The 18,397-nt window shown below is 42.9% G+C and overlaps 1 protein-coding gene across 3 annotated transcripts in view; it reads left to right on the top strand.

Moving 5' to 3' along the window:
- The window catches only part of DPH6 (diphthamine biosynthesis 6), a 101,777-nt gene extending 86,316 nt beyond the window's left edge, over positions 1 to 15,461 (top strand). For all 3 annotated transcript variants that reach the window (XM_088456567.1, XM_088456569.1, XM_088456570.1), the window contains exons 14-16: positions 5,269 to 5,505; positions 9,125 to 9,491; positions 15,101 to 15,461. In XM_088456567.1, the coding sequence (XP_088312693.1) occupies positions 5,269 to 5,505; positions 9,125 to 9,491; positions 15,101 to 15,219 (723 nt within the window). In that variant the 3' untranslated portion in view covers positions 15,220 to 15,461. The remainder of the gene's footprint in view (positions 1 to 5,268; positions 5,506 to 9,124; positions 9,492 to 15,100) is intronic.
- The last annotated feature ends 2,936 nt before the right edge of the window (positions 15,462 to 18,397 follow it).

Raw genomic sequence — 18,397 nt, 5'->3', positions numbered from 1 at the left:
TCATGAAGCTGACTGTTTAAATGACGACCGCCGGCTTCCCGACTGTCTAATCCCGGCAAGGTACTAATGACAGGCGTTGAAATCCTGACGCCAGCAATTAGACCTACGCCGGGAGCCCGACGTCCGGCATACAGAACGAAGGTAACCCGGGCGCGGACAGCCATGCGCGGGGGGGTAAGGTTTTAGGGCCCCCGGGGGGATTTAGGGTTAGACCCCCCCCCTCCGGGAGGATTCGGGGTAGGCTAGGGGAAGGGGAGGTTAAGGTTAGGCACTTAGAGGGGGTTAGGGGGTAGGTTTAGGAACTTAGAGGGGGGTTAGGGTTAGGCACTTGGGGGGAGGTTATGGTTAGGCACTTGGGGGGGAGGTTAGGGTTAGGCACTTGGGGGGGAGGTTCGGGTTAGGCACTTGGGGGGGAGGTTAGGGTGAGGCACTTGGGGGGGGGAGGTTAGGGTGAGGCACTTGGGGGGGAGGTTAGGGTGAGGCACTTGGGGGGGAGGTTCGGGTTAGGCACTTGGGGGGGAGGTTCGGGTTAGGCACTTGGGGGGGAGGTTCGGGTAGGGCACTTGGGGGAGAGGTTAGGGTAGGGCACTTGGGAGGGAGGTTAGGGTGAGGCACTTGGGGGGGAGGTTAGGGTGAGGCACTTGGGGGGGAGGTTAGGGTTAGGCACTTGGGGGGGAGGTTCGGGTTAGGCACTTGGGGGGGAGGTTAGGGTAGGGCACCCCTAAAGGAGGGTTAGGGTAGGGAATTAGGTAAGCTATACTTACCTAATTAGCAGTCTGGATCTTCACCTCTGCCAGGCTTCTGCTGTCGGGATTGGAATACCTACTACACCCGTAAGAAGCTGTTACAGATAATGCAGAATTTCTAATGACATTCATTTGTGATGGTTTCTGTTATTGATTATTGTTAAGTTCTCTAGTAAATGTGTGCTGCTTACAGTTCATCACTTGAGTGGTTGCAAGATACTGGCAGCAGAGTGATACAGATTTAGTATCTTCTGTTATATTGAGGCCTGAAGAAATTTGTTTCTAGAACTTGCGTTTAGGAAACTTTTACTCAAAGCTAAACACGAGTCCTTTAAATTAAAGTTGCATTTCACCAGAATAAGTCCCATGCAAGCACAGGTGAGTGACTGGCGTTTTGCAGAAGTAACGGTAAAGGCTATTCTTAGTGGATTTTCCTGTAACTGGAAGTTGAGCTTCTGGAATGATAAATGCTTAATGCAGTCATGGTTGTCTAGCAGAGATCTATAGAAATATGCAACGCTCTGTGTGGTGCAGTGCTACAATGCCACCTAGTGTTCAAATACTGTTCTTACACCCCATGCTGGATAGATTGGAAGAAGGTCTGCAGGACGTGACAGCCTTGGGTAGAGATTGTCCCTTCGGCATCATTCAGTCAGACATTGTGCCCTTTAGCTGACGCTCTCGCAACTCGTTGGAAATAGGGGTATTACAGTGAGGCGCTTAATGCGGGGTGATGTAGTTTGTCACTATTTCCAGTGTCCTGGAAGGAGACCCCCGGCGGGCAGGTCACGAGAGGCACCTTGGCAGAAGTAATATGATGGAGACCAGAAGATTTGTCTAACACTCAAAACAAGCAGTAAATGAACCATACTCTCTTTAACCACTTCAGTCTTGTTGAAGAGTTTGGGAAGCATATCGGTTGTTTTTGACCACCTTTCATAAATTAGCAATGTATGATAAATACAGGATGGTGAATATATTGGAATGTTCTAGTTAGGGTGAGCTAACCTGATTTGGTTTTGTGACTGTAATGTTCTCTATGTACTTCTGTTTAAAATAAATGAGTATTGTTTGCCCGGTGATAATGGCAAAAAGTGCTATATAAATAACATTATTATTACGTGGTAGTTATGGTTGGAACTTGATCTTCTCTATATGCATGTTTTTACTAACGTTAACTGTAAATGTGAAGACCTTAAAATGGGCATGCTAGTTTCATTCATAATCTGTATAGCATTCCTCGGGACCTTGTCCATGTAACCATATGCAAGAGGTTAACGTGTATATTTTCTTATCTGGTTTTGATATTTATAAATAGCTCTATTCTGCTTTTGGGTTTTAATTGTAGCATGTATATTACCAGCTGTTGGAGGCACGTCTCTGTTTCCTGTTCTGTTACTGGAATCTGAATCTGTGTGAGTAATATTAGTCCCTGCTTTTGGAGATTGCACCCGGTGAAGCACTGCAGGGGAGGGAGGCACATCCTAGATTGGAGGGTGGGAGGGGGGTTAATTTTGTTTTTCTGAGCGACTGCTCCTGACCTTGATAGCATTCGCAAAATCGGAGCTTGGCAGAGAAAAAAAGAGGGTAATCAGCATGCCGTGGACAAAGCGGAGGTGACAGCGCTGCCTGCCCTGCACAACACATCCAGTACGGGGGCATTCAGCATTCAGACAGGCAAACCGAGCAAGGCTGAGCACCACCCAACAGCGCACACACAGCGAGCGTTACTTCCACCTCAGCAGCTGGCAGTGTCTACAAATGAGCACAGATTTATCTTATATGTGGGACGGGTACCATTCTGCTGCAATGTACACAGGATTTCCTAGGTCTCATTGGTGGGGGTTATATATGTTATACCCGCATAAACAATTTATACTCTATGTTCACTTTTGGCATTAGTACACTTCTGAAGTCGAAACTAAGAATGTTATGTTATATTGCCATGTGTGTTAACAGATTAACAGAATTGTAGTCCATTGATGGATTTTCTACAGCTGCAGCAGGAGACCACTTTACCAAATATCTATATGAAATATAGTATTTACATAGAGTATACTATCTGTGCTTATATACCTAGAACTTGTGTGTGTGTGTGAGTGTGTATATATGTGTGTGTATTGAGATATATATATATATATATATATACAGACATTATAAAAATATACACACGATATATGTATATCACACACATAGACAGTATACTAAATATATATATATATATATCATACCGTCTATGTGTATAATATATATGTGTGTGTGTGTATATATTTTTATGAAGTATGTCTGTATATATAAGTGTGTGTATGTATGTATATATATATATATATATATATTATAGTATAGCTCTGAGAATCCGTTCTGGAATGTAGTCCTTTCCCATCGTTGGTAGAGTACAGCTGAGGTGTAGAAGTATGTGTATATATAAATGTGTGTGTGTATATGTATATGAGGTGTAGAAGTATGTCTGTATATGTATGTTTGTGTATATATATATGTATATGAGGTGTAGAAGTATGTCTGTATATGTATGTGTGTGTATATATAAGTGTGTGTGTGTGTGTATATATATGTATGTATATGAGGTGTAGAAGTATGTGTCAGCTAGTTGCCGCATGTGCGCTCCTTACCTCTGTGTGTGCTGCTGCATGGAGAACTCCCTGCAGGGATTGCCTCTATTAGTCTAATTACTGACAGGATTATCACACGCTATGTGATGAGAGGGTCCCTAATCCCGTTAGAATCTGATGCGGCAGGTTACAGCCTTTATTGATTCATGCTACAGCCGAGGTTGGAGGTTACGTCTCCAGGGGGAGCCACTTACATGCTGCCCCCACCTCATCATGGTTATTGACACTTGGCCATATCTGCTAAAGTTAAGGTGTAAGGTCTCTAAAGCACACTGCAATTTGTACACTTTAGGCATTTATACTACTAGCTACCTGGTGGTCCTGGTATCAGCTGGTGGTATAACCTTGCAAGTGGTATTTATAATATGGGACCAGCCTTCCACACACCTTGTATTTTAAACATTTTGCAGGTATTGGCTTTTTTTTATGTGGCAGTGTGTTGCAAGCCATTCTTGAACTGTACCCCATGACAGCACTGTGTGTTTTGTCCCCTGTCATCATCGTCCCCTGCCCAAAGCACCGCATGAGTGCCCTGCAGGGCGAGCAGTGTCCGTGTCACTCAGTATGCAGAGAGATGCACTCTCTCCCCTGCAGTGGGAGATTCAGTCTAATGAAGGGCAAATGCTGGTTGTCCTATTGAATATTGGGTGCCCTATGACCCCTGGATAAGGGCAAGATCTCCAGGCATCGTTCTGCATTTATCAGGTGGATTCAGGTTATTGGGTATTGATGTGGATCAGGGGTAGTTACAGACAGCTGATCTATATAGGGTCAGAAAGAAGAATTGCGAGCTGAAGAAATTAGAGGATCTGTCCTATAATAGGAGATGGCCTGTTTGTATGTCTATGTGCTGATGTGATTTCCCTGCTGGAAGGACTAGAATTGATTGCAGACATATGCATAGTGTAAGTTAGAACCTTGTGCTGTGCCTTGATTATTAATGTCTAAGGAGGCAATGAATAAAATCTAGTAGGTTATTTTGAGATCTTTTTTTTTTTTGCTGCACTAAAAAGAAAACTTACAGTAGCCCAAATATGTGTGTTGCTATGATGTAACAGTGTGTGAATTTGCTCTATTACATGTTTCGTTATGTCAGAAAAGCTCTGTCTGCTCAGATAATAATTTCAAAGTTGTTTGGTGCTCAATGCCATTTCTTCAAAAGTCTGTTCCACACACGGAAAAGCTTAGGTCAATACATTATCCAGATAGCTTATACTTAGACAGTACTTTGCTTAGGAAAGAATTCTGTTTGTGCTTTGTATATACAGCACTGTAAAGTTCTTGAGTGGCCTTATCTTAGCAGTTTCCGGTAAAGTGAGTTACTACAAAATGCTTCTTTAGTACATGTGTGTGCAGGAGTTGATTCTGACACTTAGTGTTTGCAAGGTGGTAGAATAATAAAAGAAAAATGTCCGTCTGGTTTCACCCGTTTGATGTGATCCCTAGGTCTTTATGGACCACATCTGACGACCCCTCTGATTGCCTCTTCTGAAGGAGGGGTTCTGACGCAGATATTTGGGATGGGGGGTTAGGATGCAGTCACCAGACACTAGTAATATCAATGTGGTATTGACACAGATCACAAAATGGCTGCATCCATTGTTCCTAGCACAGGTGATAGGCACAGTAGTATTTTGCAGTCGTGCTTTGCTATAAAATAAGATTTAGACCTACGTATGCTGTGGTACTGGCTTCAGCATATATGTCTCACCAATTGTTGTTGAAACTCTTTTACTAACAAGCAAAGCAGAGTATTTCAGCACAGATGATGAGACACCTATAACTCCGCTACCTGCTCTTGAACCGGGTGGATTTTTAAAGTGGTAAAAATAGCTGTGAGACTCTTCACAAATATCAATAAAGCTCTTTTTTTTTCTCTTTACCTTTTAAAGGTTGATGGTGCAATATTTTGTGCAGGACAGATTGCACTAAAACCCTGCACCATGCAGTTGGTTTCTGGAGGAATCCTAACTGAGAGCCACGTCTCCCTGCGCCACGTTCAGAGTGTATTGGATGCCATGTGCACTGGCACTTCCCGGACTCACATTATGGCTGCTCACTGTTATGTGACCCAAAGCTCCTACATACCCACTGCTGTGGAGGCATGGAAAGGATTTCTTCATCATGAGGTGAATAAAACTTTCAGAACATAAGATTTACTTTTTATTATATATATGTATTTTGTCATTTGACTGTTTTTTTGTCTACTTTTAATTCTGTGGAGGTTATTTAGTTACGTTTGATAGTTTTTGTTTGAGTATCCACTAAGAACATATCAGTCATATCTATATCTTCCAAAATGGCAAATTTCTCTGGAAAACTGAACAATTTGTGAATATGGAATAATTCGGTGGTGTAGAGAACTGCAGTATTAGTTTACGTTACATCTAGCACCTACATGTTTGTACTGCTACATGCATAAGTAAGACGGTAGCGCTTAGAGAGAGCTCAATGGCGCGCTCTGTATGTGGGCTAGCCGCAGTTACACTATTGGGGAAAAAAGACATTTAATTCAGCTGGAAAACATATACTAATTGTTATGAAGGGAATGGAAATATTTTGAAAGATGTATTTGGCAGAGCCTTTTAGGATAGGACTGTGCAGAGCATTTTAACTAGCGGGTGTGTGTGTTTTTTGTGATGCTCATGTGGAAGAGCCTTCATAGGAGAATGTAAATGAATAAAAACTTCTGCCAATGATTTAAGTGGGGAATGTAAACAAAAATGAATGTGATTTCTTCTTTCCAACTTCTCATATCTGTAAAAGCACCATAGCCTTTTCACATTTCCATTTGTATTTAATGGAAACATTTGGATAACATATATACACATGTTTGTTAGGATTTCCCTAGTTTCTCAGGCTGCTCACAGAACTTCCCTTTTCAGTCCATTCTTAAGCTCTTGACAGCAGCACTCCTAGCTGCAGTCACTCCTGCACATACAACCAACATGTCTCTTCTACAGTAACTTCCTCAGGGGTATGTTTCCTTTCAAGAGAGTAAATCCAGAGTGTGTCCTAAACCGTAAACACACGCTTTTACTCACACACCGTTGAGGCAGTCACTGTAGACGAAACGCCTTGGATGTATGTGCAGGAGCTACTCACCCTGTAGTAGGGTGAGACAGCAAATGGATACCATCTAGCCATAGAGTCGCCATACCTGCATAATTGTGTACCGAACGGTACAAGGGTATTTTTTTTTTTTTATCTAATTTTTTTTTTTTTTTTTCAAAAGGAATAGCATAGCATCATTACTTTCCACTGAACTAGGCATAATTAAGTAAGGAACATGTTTGCAGCTTTGAGCCCTGTAACATCTGGTCTTTATAACCAAATGTGTACAACTTACTTGAAATAGGCAACTCATTTCAAAATCAAAGTACAGAAGGCATCACCTCATCTGAGGAGTTAATACGTTTGGCAATGGTCTTCGTCTGAGGAGACGTCCTGGTTTGTCTACAGTGTGTGTCTGTGTGTGCTGTTTGGCCTTTCTTGTGCCTTGAAGGTGCGGTTCTCATGACACAGCCCGTGTCTCCATTATTGAGCTTCCTGTAATTATCCTGCTCTCTTTGAGCTTTGGTTACATAAATTGAGCTCTGCTGAATGAGAAGCAGTTGTAATCCTAGGAATTGATGGCCAACCTGCAGACCTGTCATTCTCCTGTCACTGCACTTATTAAATCACCTGACTGCAGGGCACATACATCTGCATGAGTGACGCTCTTAGTGGCCCAGTCTGCAAGCTGCACTGTTGTGGACCTACAGTCCAGCTCCCACGATTCTCCGCTATAATGTTTCTGCTGTTTATCCAGTTGAGAATCACGTTACACATATTTAATGTTTCCCAGCAAAACATATATATAGATGTGTCCTAATACATCTTTGCTTCAGTCGCGCTAAAAAGCCCCTCTCTGCGCACCAGATCCTGTAAGACTGCTAGTGCCGGGCTTATTTTTTTGCCGCAAATGCGTCTAGTCTCAATGGGATGCGACTATGGCGCACTGGCAGACTGTACTGATTAATTTGATATGTAACACGTGTATATCTGTGTGCATCTGAGTCTCTGAATCTGTATATGAAGAGCTACAATGTAGCGGCCGCAGCTTTTTCTTCTTCAGGGTCCATAGGGATCCACAGGGGGATATTATGGTTGGAGAGATCCAGGCACCAGACAGTTAAAGCTTCAGCTCCCAGGATGCCTCAGGTCCTCCTCCATATATACATATATACCCCGCCCCCAGCCACAGGCCTTCAGTTGTTCGTTTGGTGCGGCAGGATCAAGACTCACCTTTGTAACGGGACTGCTCAGGCAGTCCTAAGCTTTTATTTTATTTTATGTTTTTGGGTTGGCAGTACTAAGCGTTGAATTAAGACTCATATACTGCGACTCCAACTACCTCCGCCGGGCCGCAACGCCAGTAACTAGGCTGGTGATTTTGGTGGGTCGCGGGTGAGCTTGCTACCAGCAATGCTGCGACCTGAACTGCAACCGGATGCACGTCAGGTTGTCGGGTAAGGTGGTTCCTCGCTTACGGGAAATCGCGCGCGTCAGTCCTTGCTTCTGGTGTCAAGAGACTCACCAGAAGCCGCTGCAGTCAGGGCCCGGGATTGTCCATTGTCCTCACTACACCGCCGGGGCCTTATCGTCTGATGCCGGGGATCAGCAGCAGATGCTTCTGCTGCCATGAGGCCAGCGTACACGGCTTGTTAACGCAGCTTAGGGGAGGTAGGCGCTCCCCCGACAGCTCCGACCCAGATGCAGTCCCTACTAAGGGCTACGTGCGTCTGAGTTGCTCCGCCTACCCTCCACGTGTATATGAGACGCACAAGTGCTCTGTTATAGCCTTGCTCTCAGGAGGGTTTGGGTCAGTCTCCGTGTATACCTCTCTCGTGGTTAAGGTATACAGGGCTCTATATCTTACCATTCCTGGTGATTCTGTAGTTGATTTAGAGTCCATTGTAATTATATTACATATGCATCGTTTGTGACGGTTTGCTAGCTGCTTTATGGAGGAGGCATGGGGTAACCCGGACAAACTATTTTATATGAATAAGAGATTAACATCGTTGTATCCTTTCCCAGCTTCAGTATGTACTATGTACTAAGCGGGAGGTACCTCCTACTGTGGATGCTAATGTAACGCATTTAATCAGAAATGCTACATTGCCTATTCCGTCATCATCTTCTCTGAAGGATTCCACAGATAGAAAAATTGAAGCATGTCTTAATGTATTTTCCTCATCTGGAGCTGTTACTCGTCCAGCTATGGCTGGAACCTGGGTAGCCAAAGCTGTTAAAGAATGGATGGGGTCATTGGAAGACTCTCTACCAGATGCTACCAGAGAACAGATGATGGTTCATGTACAGACACTGGTGCACACAGATATACAAGTGTCGCATGTCAAACTAATCCGCATAGTCTGTTGATCTGTCCTAGTTGTATCACATTGCAACTTGATGCATTTTCGGCAAAAAAAAGGCGCCAGTCGCTGGCAGAGTAACACGGGACCTGGCGGCTCACTCATGCCAGGCAAGTTGCGGTGCGTGGCATATTGTGGCTAGATGTATGAGGACATATATCTGTGTATGAAATCTAACATCCCGACTGCTGACCATTTTACATATTTATGTAGTTACTGCAGGAAGCCGGCTCTTGTTTTTACTTTGTCATATTTTTGTATTCTTCTGTCATTGTTATTTATGTAGTATGTCTAGCTGCTAATTGTATAATCTTTATTTTACCCACAGGATGGCCTCCCACGCCTTACAGTGGCTGTGGTTCCTATGCTTCCACGAGGGGCTGCAGTGGAGTGGCATGTCATGGCTGCTTCCAGTGACCACTCTGGCCAAAGAAATATATCTGTGCTCAAGCAGAGTTCTGGTTTCCAGGCCACGATCAGTGGTTCCATTTCCAGCTGTGAGACATGTGCCTCCCTTGTGCTTTCCCTTTCTGCACCTCACAGACCCTGTATGGACTGGTGTATTGCTAGCAACCTTGTAAGTGCTGTGCTGCAGAAAGCCTCCGCTGAGCTCCCAACACAGAACCTTGTTACACCATTGTGCTGCAGGACGTTCTACAGAACCGACCGTGTCCAGTTACAGAGTCTCCTGGCAGGTGAGTTGCAACTTTATTTGCCATATAGGCAAACTATGCACAGCACATTTCACAGGGCAGCATAGGATGTTTTATGCATATTTTATTTCTTTAATGTTCTCCTTTTCCTACTTTGCCTTTACGATCAACCTACTTTTCTCAGTAAAAATTAGAATGGGGAGTGTGATACTAAGGGCCGTATTCAATTTGGAGCGAAAAGTCAGTTTCGGCAATACTTTTTCACCGAACTCATTTATCCCCCTATTCAATTTGGCCGACTTTTCACCGGTGCGAAAAGTCAATGCAACAGACCTGGCGAAAAAGTATCCCTATTGAATAGATGGCGAGAAAAAGTGCAGAATTGGGGTTTTGGGGTGCAGACTTCTAAAACCCACCCTGCACCCCTTGGACAGCCCTCTAAAGGTCATCTGTGTCAAAAAAAATTTGAAAAAGTACCTGGGGGCGAAAAAACCATAGTTGGGGGACAAACTTAAAAACTAGCAAGATAGACTCCAGAGGGGTCCCCAAGTATGCCCCAGGTGTTTTTTTGATCACAGGTATTTGCGACAGGTGGATTTGTGACATATTTTGAAGTTGCTAATGTTAAGAAGTTTTAAAAAACGCTAGTACCCATTTTCATGTACCCCAAATTTGATGGGACTACTTATTTTATAGAAAAAACCCCCCTCCTAAATGCTATTCTTCACCACATTCTTAAAAACGCAAAACAGCACCTAGTGAGAGTGTTTAAAGACCCCACATACCTTTAGCAGGGCTATTTGGGGGTAGCCATAGTGATCCCCCATGTCAGTGCATCATTTGGGGGGCGACAGGCTTATTTCCCCCTTTCGCCGGGTCCCGTTTTCGACGATTTCAAATTGAATACGGGGGTAAGCGGGGACGAGTGCGATACTTTTTCGCACCCAAAACCAGCGATGACGGCGAAAAGTCCGGCAACTGACTTTTCACTCCAAATTGAATACGGGCCTAAAAGGCAGTTTAATTACCCTGGTAACGGCCGTTAACATAGAATCCGGAATAACATAGTCACAGCACTTGTTAAAGGGCTATTTATTACGGATTTCTTTTCGGGTCTGATCGACCCAAAAAAATCCCCTTTAACTACAGGCTAACTTTGGGGTTAATTAAATAGTCTTGGGATGAATAAGCAAGCGGTAAATTACAATGGCTAATTTAATTCACCCCCCTTAGTCTCACAGGGTAGGAAACCTCCCTTAACCCAAAATTGGGATGAGATATCTACATTTCTGTTAGTGAATTTGGTGTAACATCAGATGGGAAGATGCGACCACCCAATTCATCAGGTGGATTTGGGGGTGCACACTATATGATGCATGCAATATACTATATAGTGTATACCCAGCTTTACATTGATGTGTCCAAAATTGTACTCCATCTTCAGGCAGTTGTATAACTAGTGATGTATTGGTAATACTGTGTTTTACATCATGTGCTTTTATCCCTTTTTATACATTACAGTATTTTATTTGCCTTTGCAGCTGCTGCCTGACACTGTGCTGTTCCTTTTTCTACCCTATAGTATGCACAAGTAATTTTGAATTTCTGTAGTATTCTATTTAATGTGTAACTAGCATCGTTATATTACAGTGCATTAAGATTGTAACTGTACATCTCTCTTCATTAAGTTTAATCTTTATCTTATTATTTTTTATCTTACATTTGATCAGCTTGTGATGTTCTCTAAATATTTCTGTAGGAAGTTACTATCCTGCTCCATGGTAATAACTCTTCATAGCATCATGTCCTTCGCTAATTTGGTCATGTTATATTCTAGGCCATCTACCAGGTTATTAATAAAAGGATTGAACAGTGTGTGGCCTACTATTGAACCCTGTGGTAAATACACCCCTCACAATTTTGCGTAGTTTTAATTGTGTTCCGTTTATAACTGCCCTCTGTGTTCTATTCTTTAACCGGTACTCTACCTAAGTACTGTATAGTTTCCCTCGATACCTAGCACTCTTCTGTCATGTATCAGACTGCGAGGTGGAGCAGTATTGGATATTTTATAAAATACAATTCTATTCCATCAACTGCACTACCAAGATCCAGTTTGACACTTAGCACTTCATATATGTGAGGCATGACTGCTCCTTTACTGTTCATCAGATTATTTCCCATATTTATTTCCCAGTGGATCCCCACAGAAACAGATAGTTTACCACTACTGAGGTCAGGATAGCAGGTCTGTCATTTCCTGGTCCTGACATTGCTTGCCTTTTTAATGATCTGCTTTACACCAATCTTGTGGTTCTGACCTAATTATGATAGTTTATCAATACAAGAAATTTGGGCCCATATATTACTGGTAACACCAATTTCACAACTTGTTTGGGAATTGGACTACTTCAAACCAGTATTGGCCATTTGTTATAATGTAACTTAACAAGTATCTACCATACTACGGTGTGCTTGACCAGAGCACCATTTTGTTCTCATACTTCCCGTTTGTCCAAATGTACCTTATTAGGAACAGGAAGGTGAGAAAACAGCCTGCCAGGCAGCATATATTGCAGAGGATGAGTGTAGGGATGGCCATCAATATCTGATTATTTTTCCCTATGTTAATTATCGATATACCAAGATAAGATATTTCATACGGCACGCCTCTCATGATATATCGTGGGAATTTATTTTGGAGTAAAGATATATCAACTTAGAGCAGCAAGACAGAGGGCAAAGTAGTTTTTGTCTTCATAATGTTCCACAACGAAATTGTTTCTTCAGACAGGCTTTATCTAGGATGAGTGCAGACAGCCATCTTGCCTCTCCTTCCCTAAACCGGCTGCAGATCAGGGGATGTCCGTGCTGCTACCTGGATTGCAGGGGAGACATTGATTTGTGATAGAAAAGCAGGGATGTGGCCCCAGGGTCAGGTCTGATTGCTATAGAAAGTGATTGACACCATATTATACTAATGCATTAATAAATACCTTTCACAATTGCCAGAGCCCACTACAGTGAGCCTCAGCTCATCAGACATTGCAATGGAACATTATAAGAGTCTGACCATTAATAAACAGCAGTCACTTTAAATAGTATAGATGATATTGCAGACAATAGTAGGAGTCTCTCCGAAAGAGCCACAGAAGCAGGCAGAGGCTTTGATCGCATATGTGCAAAATATTGATATTTTCGGGATTATTCATTTATGCATTGATTTAGCCTATGCCAATCTCGTATTAATCAGGATTATCGATACAGGGCCTCCGATTGAGAATCCCTAGATTCAAGTGCTGATCTTGTGGGAGGCGGTATCCCCTCTACTTGTGTGACTGTTAGTGAGTGCAGGGCAGGGTAATAGAGTGAGGAAAGATGTAGAGACATGCAATAAACTACAGACTCAGAGATTGTTAAGAAGATAATCACAGGATCTTCACCAGTAAAATTCATTGTGAGACGCAAACATTTCCCAGCAATGTGGCCATCGCCTTTTTCTCAAGAACATTGAGAATCAGGTAAGGCAAGGAGCAGGGTTACCCATCAGCATAGTGCAATGTGAGGATCCGGCCAATGGCATAAGTATGTAGTGTTGCTGTTAGATCCTTAGGATGTGTTGGGAAGTTCTCTGCTTCCCAGAGCTGGCGCCTCACCCAGGTGTGACATCATGATGTTATGGTTTAGGGGGTGGAATAAAGATGTCAGATAACCTAGGATATTCTGTGTTCTGATATAATCTGAATGGTTCTGACTCTTTCAAAAGTGTAATAGTAACACAACTGTCTGGTGCCTGACTGACTAGTAGGGTGTTGGTGTTGTCACCATCTTGGTGCCAGTGTTGTAAGATAGGAGGAAACTGGTGAGTGGTGAGATATAATTAGCAGAGCTTTCAGCGGCAGCTCATAACATCTTGAGAATTAATTAGCCTGTGTCTGTTAATGAGGTGCCTCCCTTACCTGCTCTGATTTGATTCAGACTTATTTGAGGAACATGCATTTTTTTTTTATTTAACTCCTTTACTGCTGCAAGGAAATAATTCCACATTCTTGGATATGGCAGCTGTCTGCAATTTGCATGTTGTTTGTATAATACTGTTTGAGTCCTATATAAGTTGGATTCCTATCTGTCATAGTTCTATTCGATTGCAGTTTTTGGTGATGGCAAGGCTGTATCTACTATATCACTCCAATGAGGCCTTTTTCTAGGGCAGTGCTGCTCAGGGTGGATAGGCTGGCAAATAACTCTTGCCTTAAATTTTCTAAAGAGGACTAACCTGGCCTCAATTGTGCATTGAAAAAAGAATTGTTATGGTGATCTCCTTGGGGGCAGATTTAATTACAAGTGGTGCTTACAGCAGTGCCCGGGCTATTTCATTGCAGCCCGCAGTCTGCACTTACTGTGGATTTCTGTTTGCACCATCCTGAGGTGTGAACTCCATGGTAAGGAGCCCTTCCAGAAACCTCTACTTACCGCCAGTGCATTAACCCATAGTGCTGGGCACTTAACCTGGAATCTATCATTAGCCACGAGTTTACCATGGAAGGAAATGGGCTTATAAATGAATAGATCCTGGCATTAAAGCTTGAGGCTATCTGCCCGCGGTAAGCACTGCGGCTACTTGAATCTGCCCATTGGAGTTTTTAGCGGTGCACTGTTTTCTTATCATGCCATGGGCAAAAGTGACCAGACAAACCTTCAGGCAATAAACATCCCCTCCTTACCTGGCACTGGCAGCCCTGCAGTTACATATTAGTCCAGTCATCCCCTGGCCCCCAGAGTGTGCTGTGGTGGTGGGCCCAGATTGCTAGGTATAGAATAATAATTCACACATGTATTTTATATTACAAGAGCACTCGTTCAGCTCTTCTCTCCCTCCTTGTCTCCCCCGCTCTGGTACAGCTGGGATACTTGTAATGAACGACTCTTTGATTTAATAAAGCCCAATTATTGCTGCTGTTTATCTGCTCATTTGGAGCATTTTGGGATTCAGCAAATTGCAACGCTCCCGGCCTTTCCAATTTCAAGAGCTGCTAATATCCCCCATCAGGCACTGAATTAATAAAGCACAACAAAAAAATCCTCATTCTAAGGAGATTATCATTACACAGCGAGTCTCTCCTGCTTCCCAGCTCTGCAGAAGTTACACAGAGAGGAGCCGGTGAGGCTGATGAGCGTGGTCTCTCCTGACAATACCTAATCTGTCCTTTCCCTCTGCGGCAGGAGACCTGGGGCCTCTCTTGTGTTGTCTTTCTGTTACGGCCTAAGCCTTTTTGCTTTAAAATTATTCCATAAGGCATTATAAGCCGCCGTGCAATTCTAAAAACTATACATATGCTGTAGTTAATTGCGACATAGTGATTGAATAACTGTTCAGTGAAGTTATTTTGTCCTCAGACCAAGAAATTGTTCTTATTACGATATTTCGGATTGTTACATTTTACAGTTACTATTCCTTTAATGATCTTCATACGTTACCTCCTGCTGTGCCTTATAGAATGTGATAATAGAATTATAGTAGTATGAAGCTGTTGTGCCAGTTTGAAGACAGTGGTATAACATTATATTAAGGTTAGTAAAATAGATCAGTAGCGAATATTTATATAATTCTATCCGCTTTGTTTTCATCCCGGATTCTGTCTGTTTTGCAGAGTTGCCGGAGATCCTGAGAACAGTGTGGGGTGAGAACGCTCCTTGCCTGGTCTTGGTGCCTGTAACAGACCTCCCCACCTCTGAACTCCTGCACCTCTCTATCTGGTTCAGCTCCTGATACTCTGCAGCAGGACATCCAATTGTCCATGTGCGCTAATGACGACTCCAGAATCATGTTCTTGCTGCATAGTGCAGGTTTCAGGAGCATGGAAAGGGTTAACAGTGTTATGAAATGTTTTTTTTTTTTCCCCCTCATTACTTAACTGGATATCTTATTTGGATTATTTCAATCTCAAACTCCTTCCATGATCATGCAGTTGACTTAATGACATTTTGTAATTAAAATTTACATATTAGTTATATAGTTTCAATATATTATTTATGCTGTACAGAGAACTTTATTCAGAGACATCAATCTCTGCTCCGGTAGAACGTCCAATCTAATTTCCTTTTCAGACACGCAGGGCCAGGCTGCTGTCTCCTCTATGTATTTGGGGCACCTAGGGCTCCCTCATGGAGCTGCTCCCAGCTGTATTGACTGATACTATGGGGTAAATGTAATACCTGCAATTGCGGCGAATTAGCTGCTAGATTTAAAGTAGTAATAATTTAAAAGGCGAAATCTGGTGGCTGCCTGCAACTCGCAGACTATTACATTTACCCCCTGTATTACGGCAGTGGACTTGCCTCCAGACAGGCAGGCATCAAACAATAAAAGCTGGTGGCTTGTTCTATTATTGCTGATAACGTTGAATTTCCCATCATGTACTGAACTCTGATTGGTTGCTTGCAGTCCAGTGGAGCAGAGGAAACTGTTCCCTATCAGGCAGTAGACTATTAGAAGCTTTGTATGCTCAAGCTTAGTAAGTTCTCCAGATGTGTGAGCGCTTGCACAAGGGAATAGTCTTTCTTGTTGCCTGAGCCTCCAGTGAATATGCTCTCTTGTCCGCTGGTCCTCTGGGATGTGTGTCATCTGCTGAACCCCTGGGGAAGAGTCCAATGATGAGGCAAGTCTATTTAATGCTACATAGAAGAATGGGCTCTGGGAACACTGTGAGGCCAAGTAAATGAATCCTAATGCTCCACATAATTATTATGTAAAACTTAAACTTTTCCTCCCTCCTCCTTCACGCTTATGGTCTCTGCTCAACTGCTGGTATACATATGCAGACCATGTCCCTTGTGTTTGGTGTGCCATCACTGGCCCTATCCCATCCGTCTATAAGTGTGTACCAAATATTTCTGATACCTATGAAACTGGGATGGTGGTTACACCACACTGGCTTCCCAGTGCCTCCAAGAGCTGCAAGATAGAGAAGTGCCAGCATCGTCCCTTTACAACTGTATTGCCTGTCCACCTTCTTTTTGTTCTCAAGGTTCTCAGCAGTATGGTGAGAAATGTAATAGGTATGCATAGCAGGGCAGAGATCACTTAGTGTGCCGTGCATAGCACAGAGAATACACATTTCATGTGGAATGGTGCAAAAGTGCCTAATGTGCTTTGTGACAAATGAAGCACAGGCATGTGTGATATAGCAAGAAATGACATCCTGCTATAGCATTCTCATTCCTACAGCCCTGTGAGCAGCGCAATGTCTGATGTCCAACATATAAAGTAATGTGCACAGCACGGGACATTGCCAACCTGCAGACTTCCCACCCTATTTCCCGTCTTTCAGTGGTACTTTGTGATCCCCCCCACAGTATCAAGGATGAGCCTGATAAAGTAGCTTAGCAGCAGCTATTCACTATTTGAACTGGTGGTATACCAATAATAGGTTTATGCAGTAACTTATGTGTGTGTTTGTTGTGTTATGCCAGAATGTGTATATGAGTACAGTATGTACTGTATATGTTTGAATGTATATTTATATGTCCTGTGGTCCATGAAGTGTAAAAAATGAATATATATACAGATGTGTCCTATTGCATCTTTGCCGATCAAGCTACAATGCACACGCATTGCGCCATGCATTTAGCCGTGCTCACTACGCCACACCGCGCGCTGCGTTCATACCATGCAATCCTATGAAGTCGCAGGTGCGAATGCAGCGTTCGTACCCGCTCGCGAGTACTCATACCGTGCGTGGTGTGATTTGCCGGAACAGTGGCAGAGATGCAAGAGGACACATCTGTATATACAGTGTGTGTGTGTGTGTGTATATATATATATATATATATATATATATATGTTTTGCATTTTATAGTTTAGTGCATAGGGGTCAGATCGTAGTCCCCATTGATAATAATGGGAACTGCGATCTGCAACGCTTATTAGCACTTTGCTGGAGATTTCTGTGAAATCTCTTGCATTGTGCCATTAGTACATAGGAGCAATACGTAGTTTCTGCATAATTTTATGTATCAAACAGCTTGATACTTAGGCCCCTTACCTGTTATCCAGTTACATGTATATCCATTAAAAATAATTCAAATTCTGAACTATTTTTTATCTCCATGGGGTATATTTACTAAAGTACGGGGTTTTAGAAATGGAGATGTTGCCCATAGCAACCAATCAGATTCTAGCTATTATCTTCTAGAGTAGGGGTGGGGAACCTTTTTTATGCCGAGAGCCATTTTGACATATATAACATTATTTGTGGGCCCATTGCAGGCCACTCCTCCGCATGACGTCACATGGGCGGAACTACAATTGCTGGTGATTACAGCAATGCACGGAGCATGCTGAGGATGCTTCGGGGAGCTGTAAGGGAAGCGGTGTGACCGTCTGAAGCGTCCTAAGGATGCTCCAGGCGGCACTGCTGCATAGATTCAGGCTGCAGGGTGTCATTCTAGGCACCCTGCTAGCCAGATGAGGCTAGTAGAAAAAACCTCAGTGGGCCAGACCGAATGATTCCGAGGGCCTTATACGGCCCCCGGGCAGGAGGTGCCCATCCCTGTTCTAGAGGGTGCTAGTTAAATGTTAAGTAGAATCTGATTGGTTGCTAAGAGCAACATCTCTATTTCTAAAAATCTGCACTTTAGTAAATTTACCCCCTATTCTGGATCTGTTTCACACTATATCATTCACCATATAGAACTATACAACATGGACTATTTTATAAGATAGATATACCTCTCAGGTGTGCGGTCACGTGCTGATATGTGTGTTTGTTGTGTTATGCCAGAATGGGTATATGAGTACAGTATATACTGTATATGTATGCATGTATATTTATATGTACAGATTTAGAAATAATTAGTTGATGTTTGATCTTCCTATGGTCCAATGAAGTCTTTATAGATGTACAAACAGAACAGGTAAAAAATAAATATATTATATGTCCTTTTGC

This window comes from Taudactylus pleione, unplaced genomic scaffold (genome assembly GCF_031769625.1).
Source record: "Taudactylus pleione unplaced genomic scaffold, aTauple2 ptg000707l, whole genome shotgun sequence".
Lineage (NCBI taxonomy): Eukaryota > Metazoa > Chordata > Amphibia > Anura > Myobatrachidae > Taudactylus > Taudactylus pleione.
Note: the sequence above shows the minus strand (reverse complement) of the source record. Positions and strands in the feature narration are given on the sequence as shown.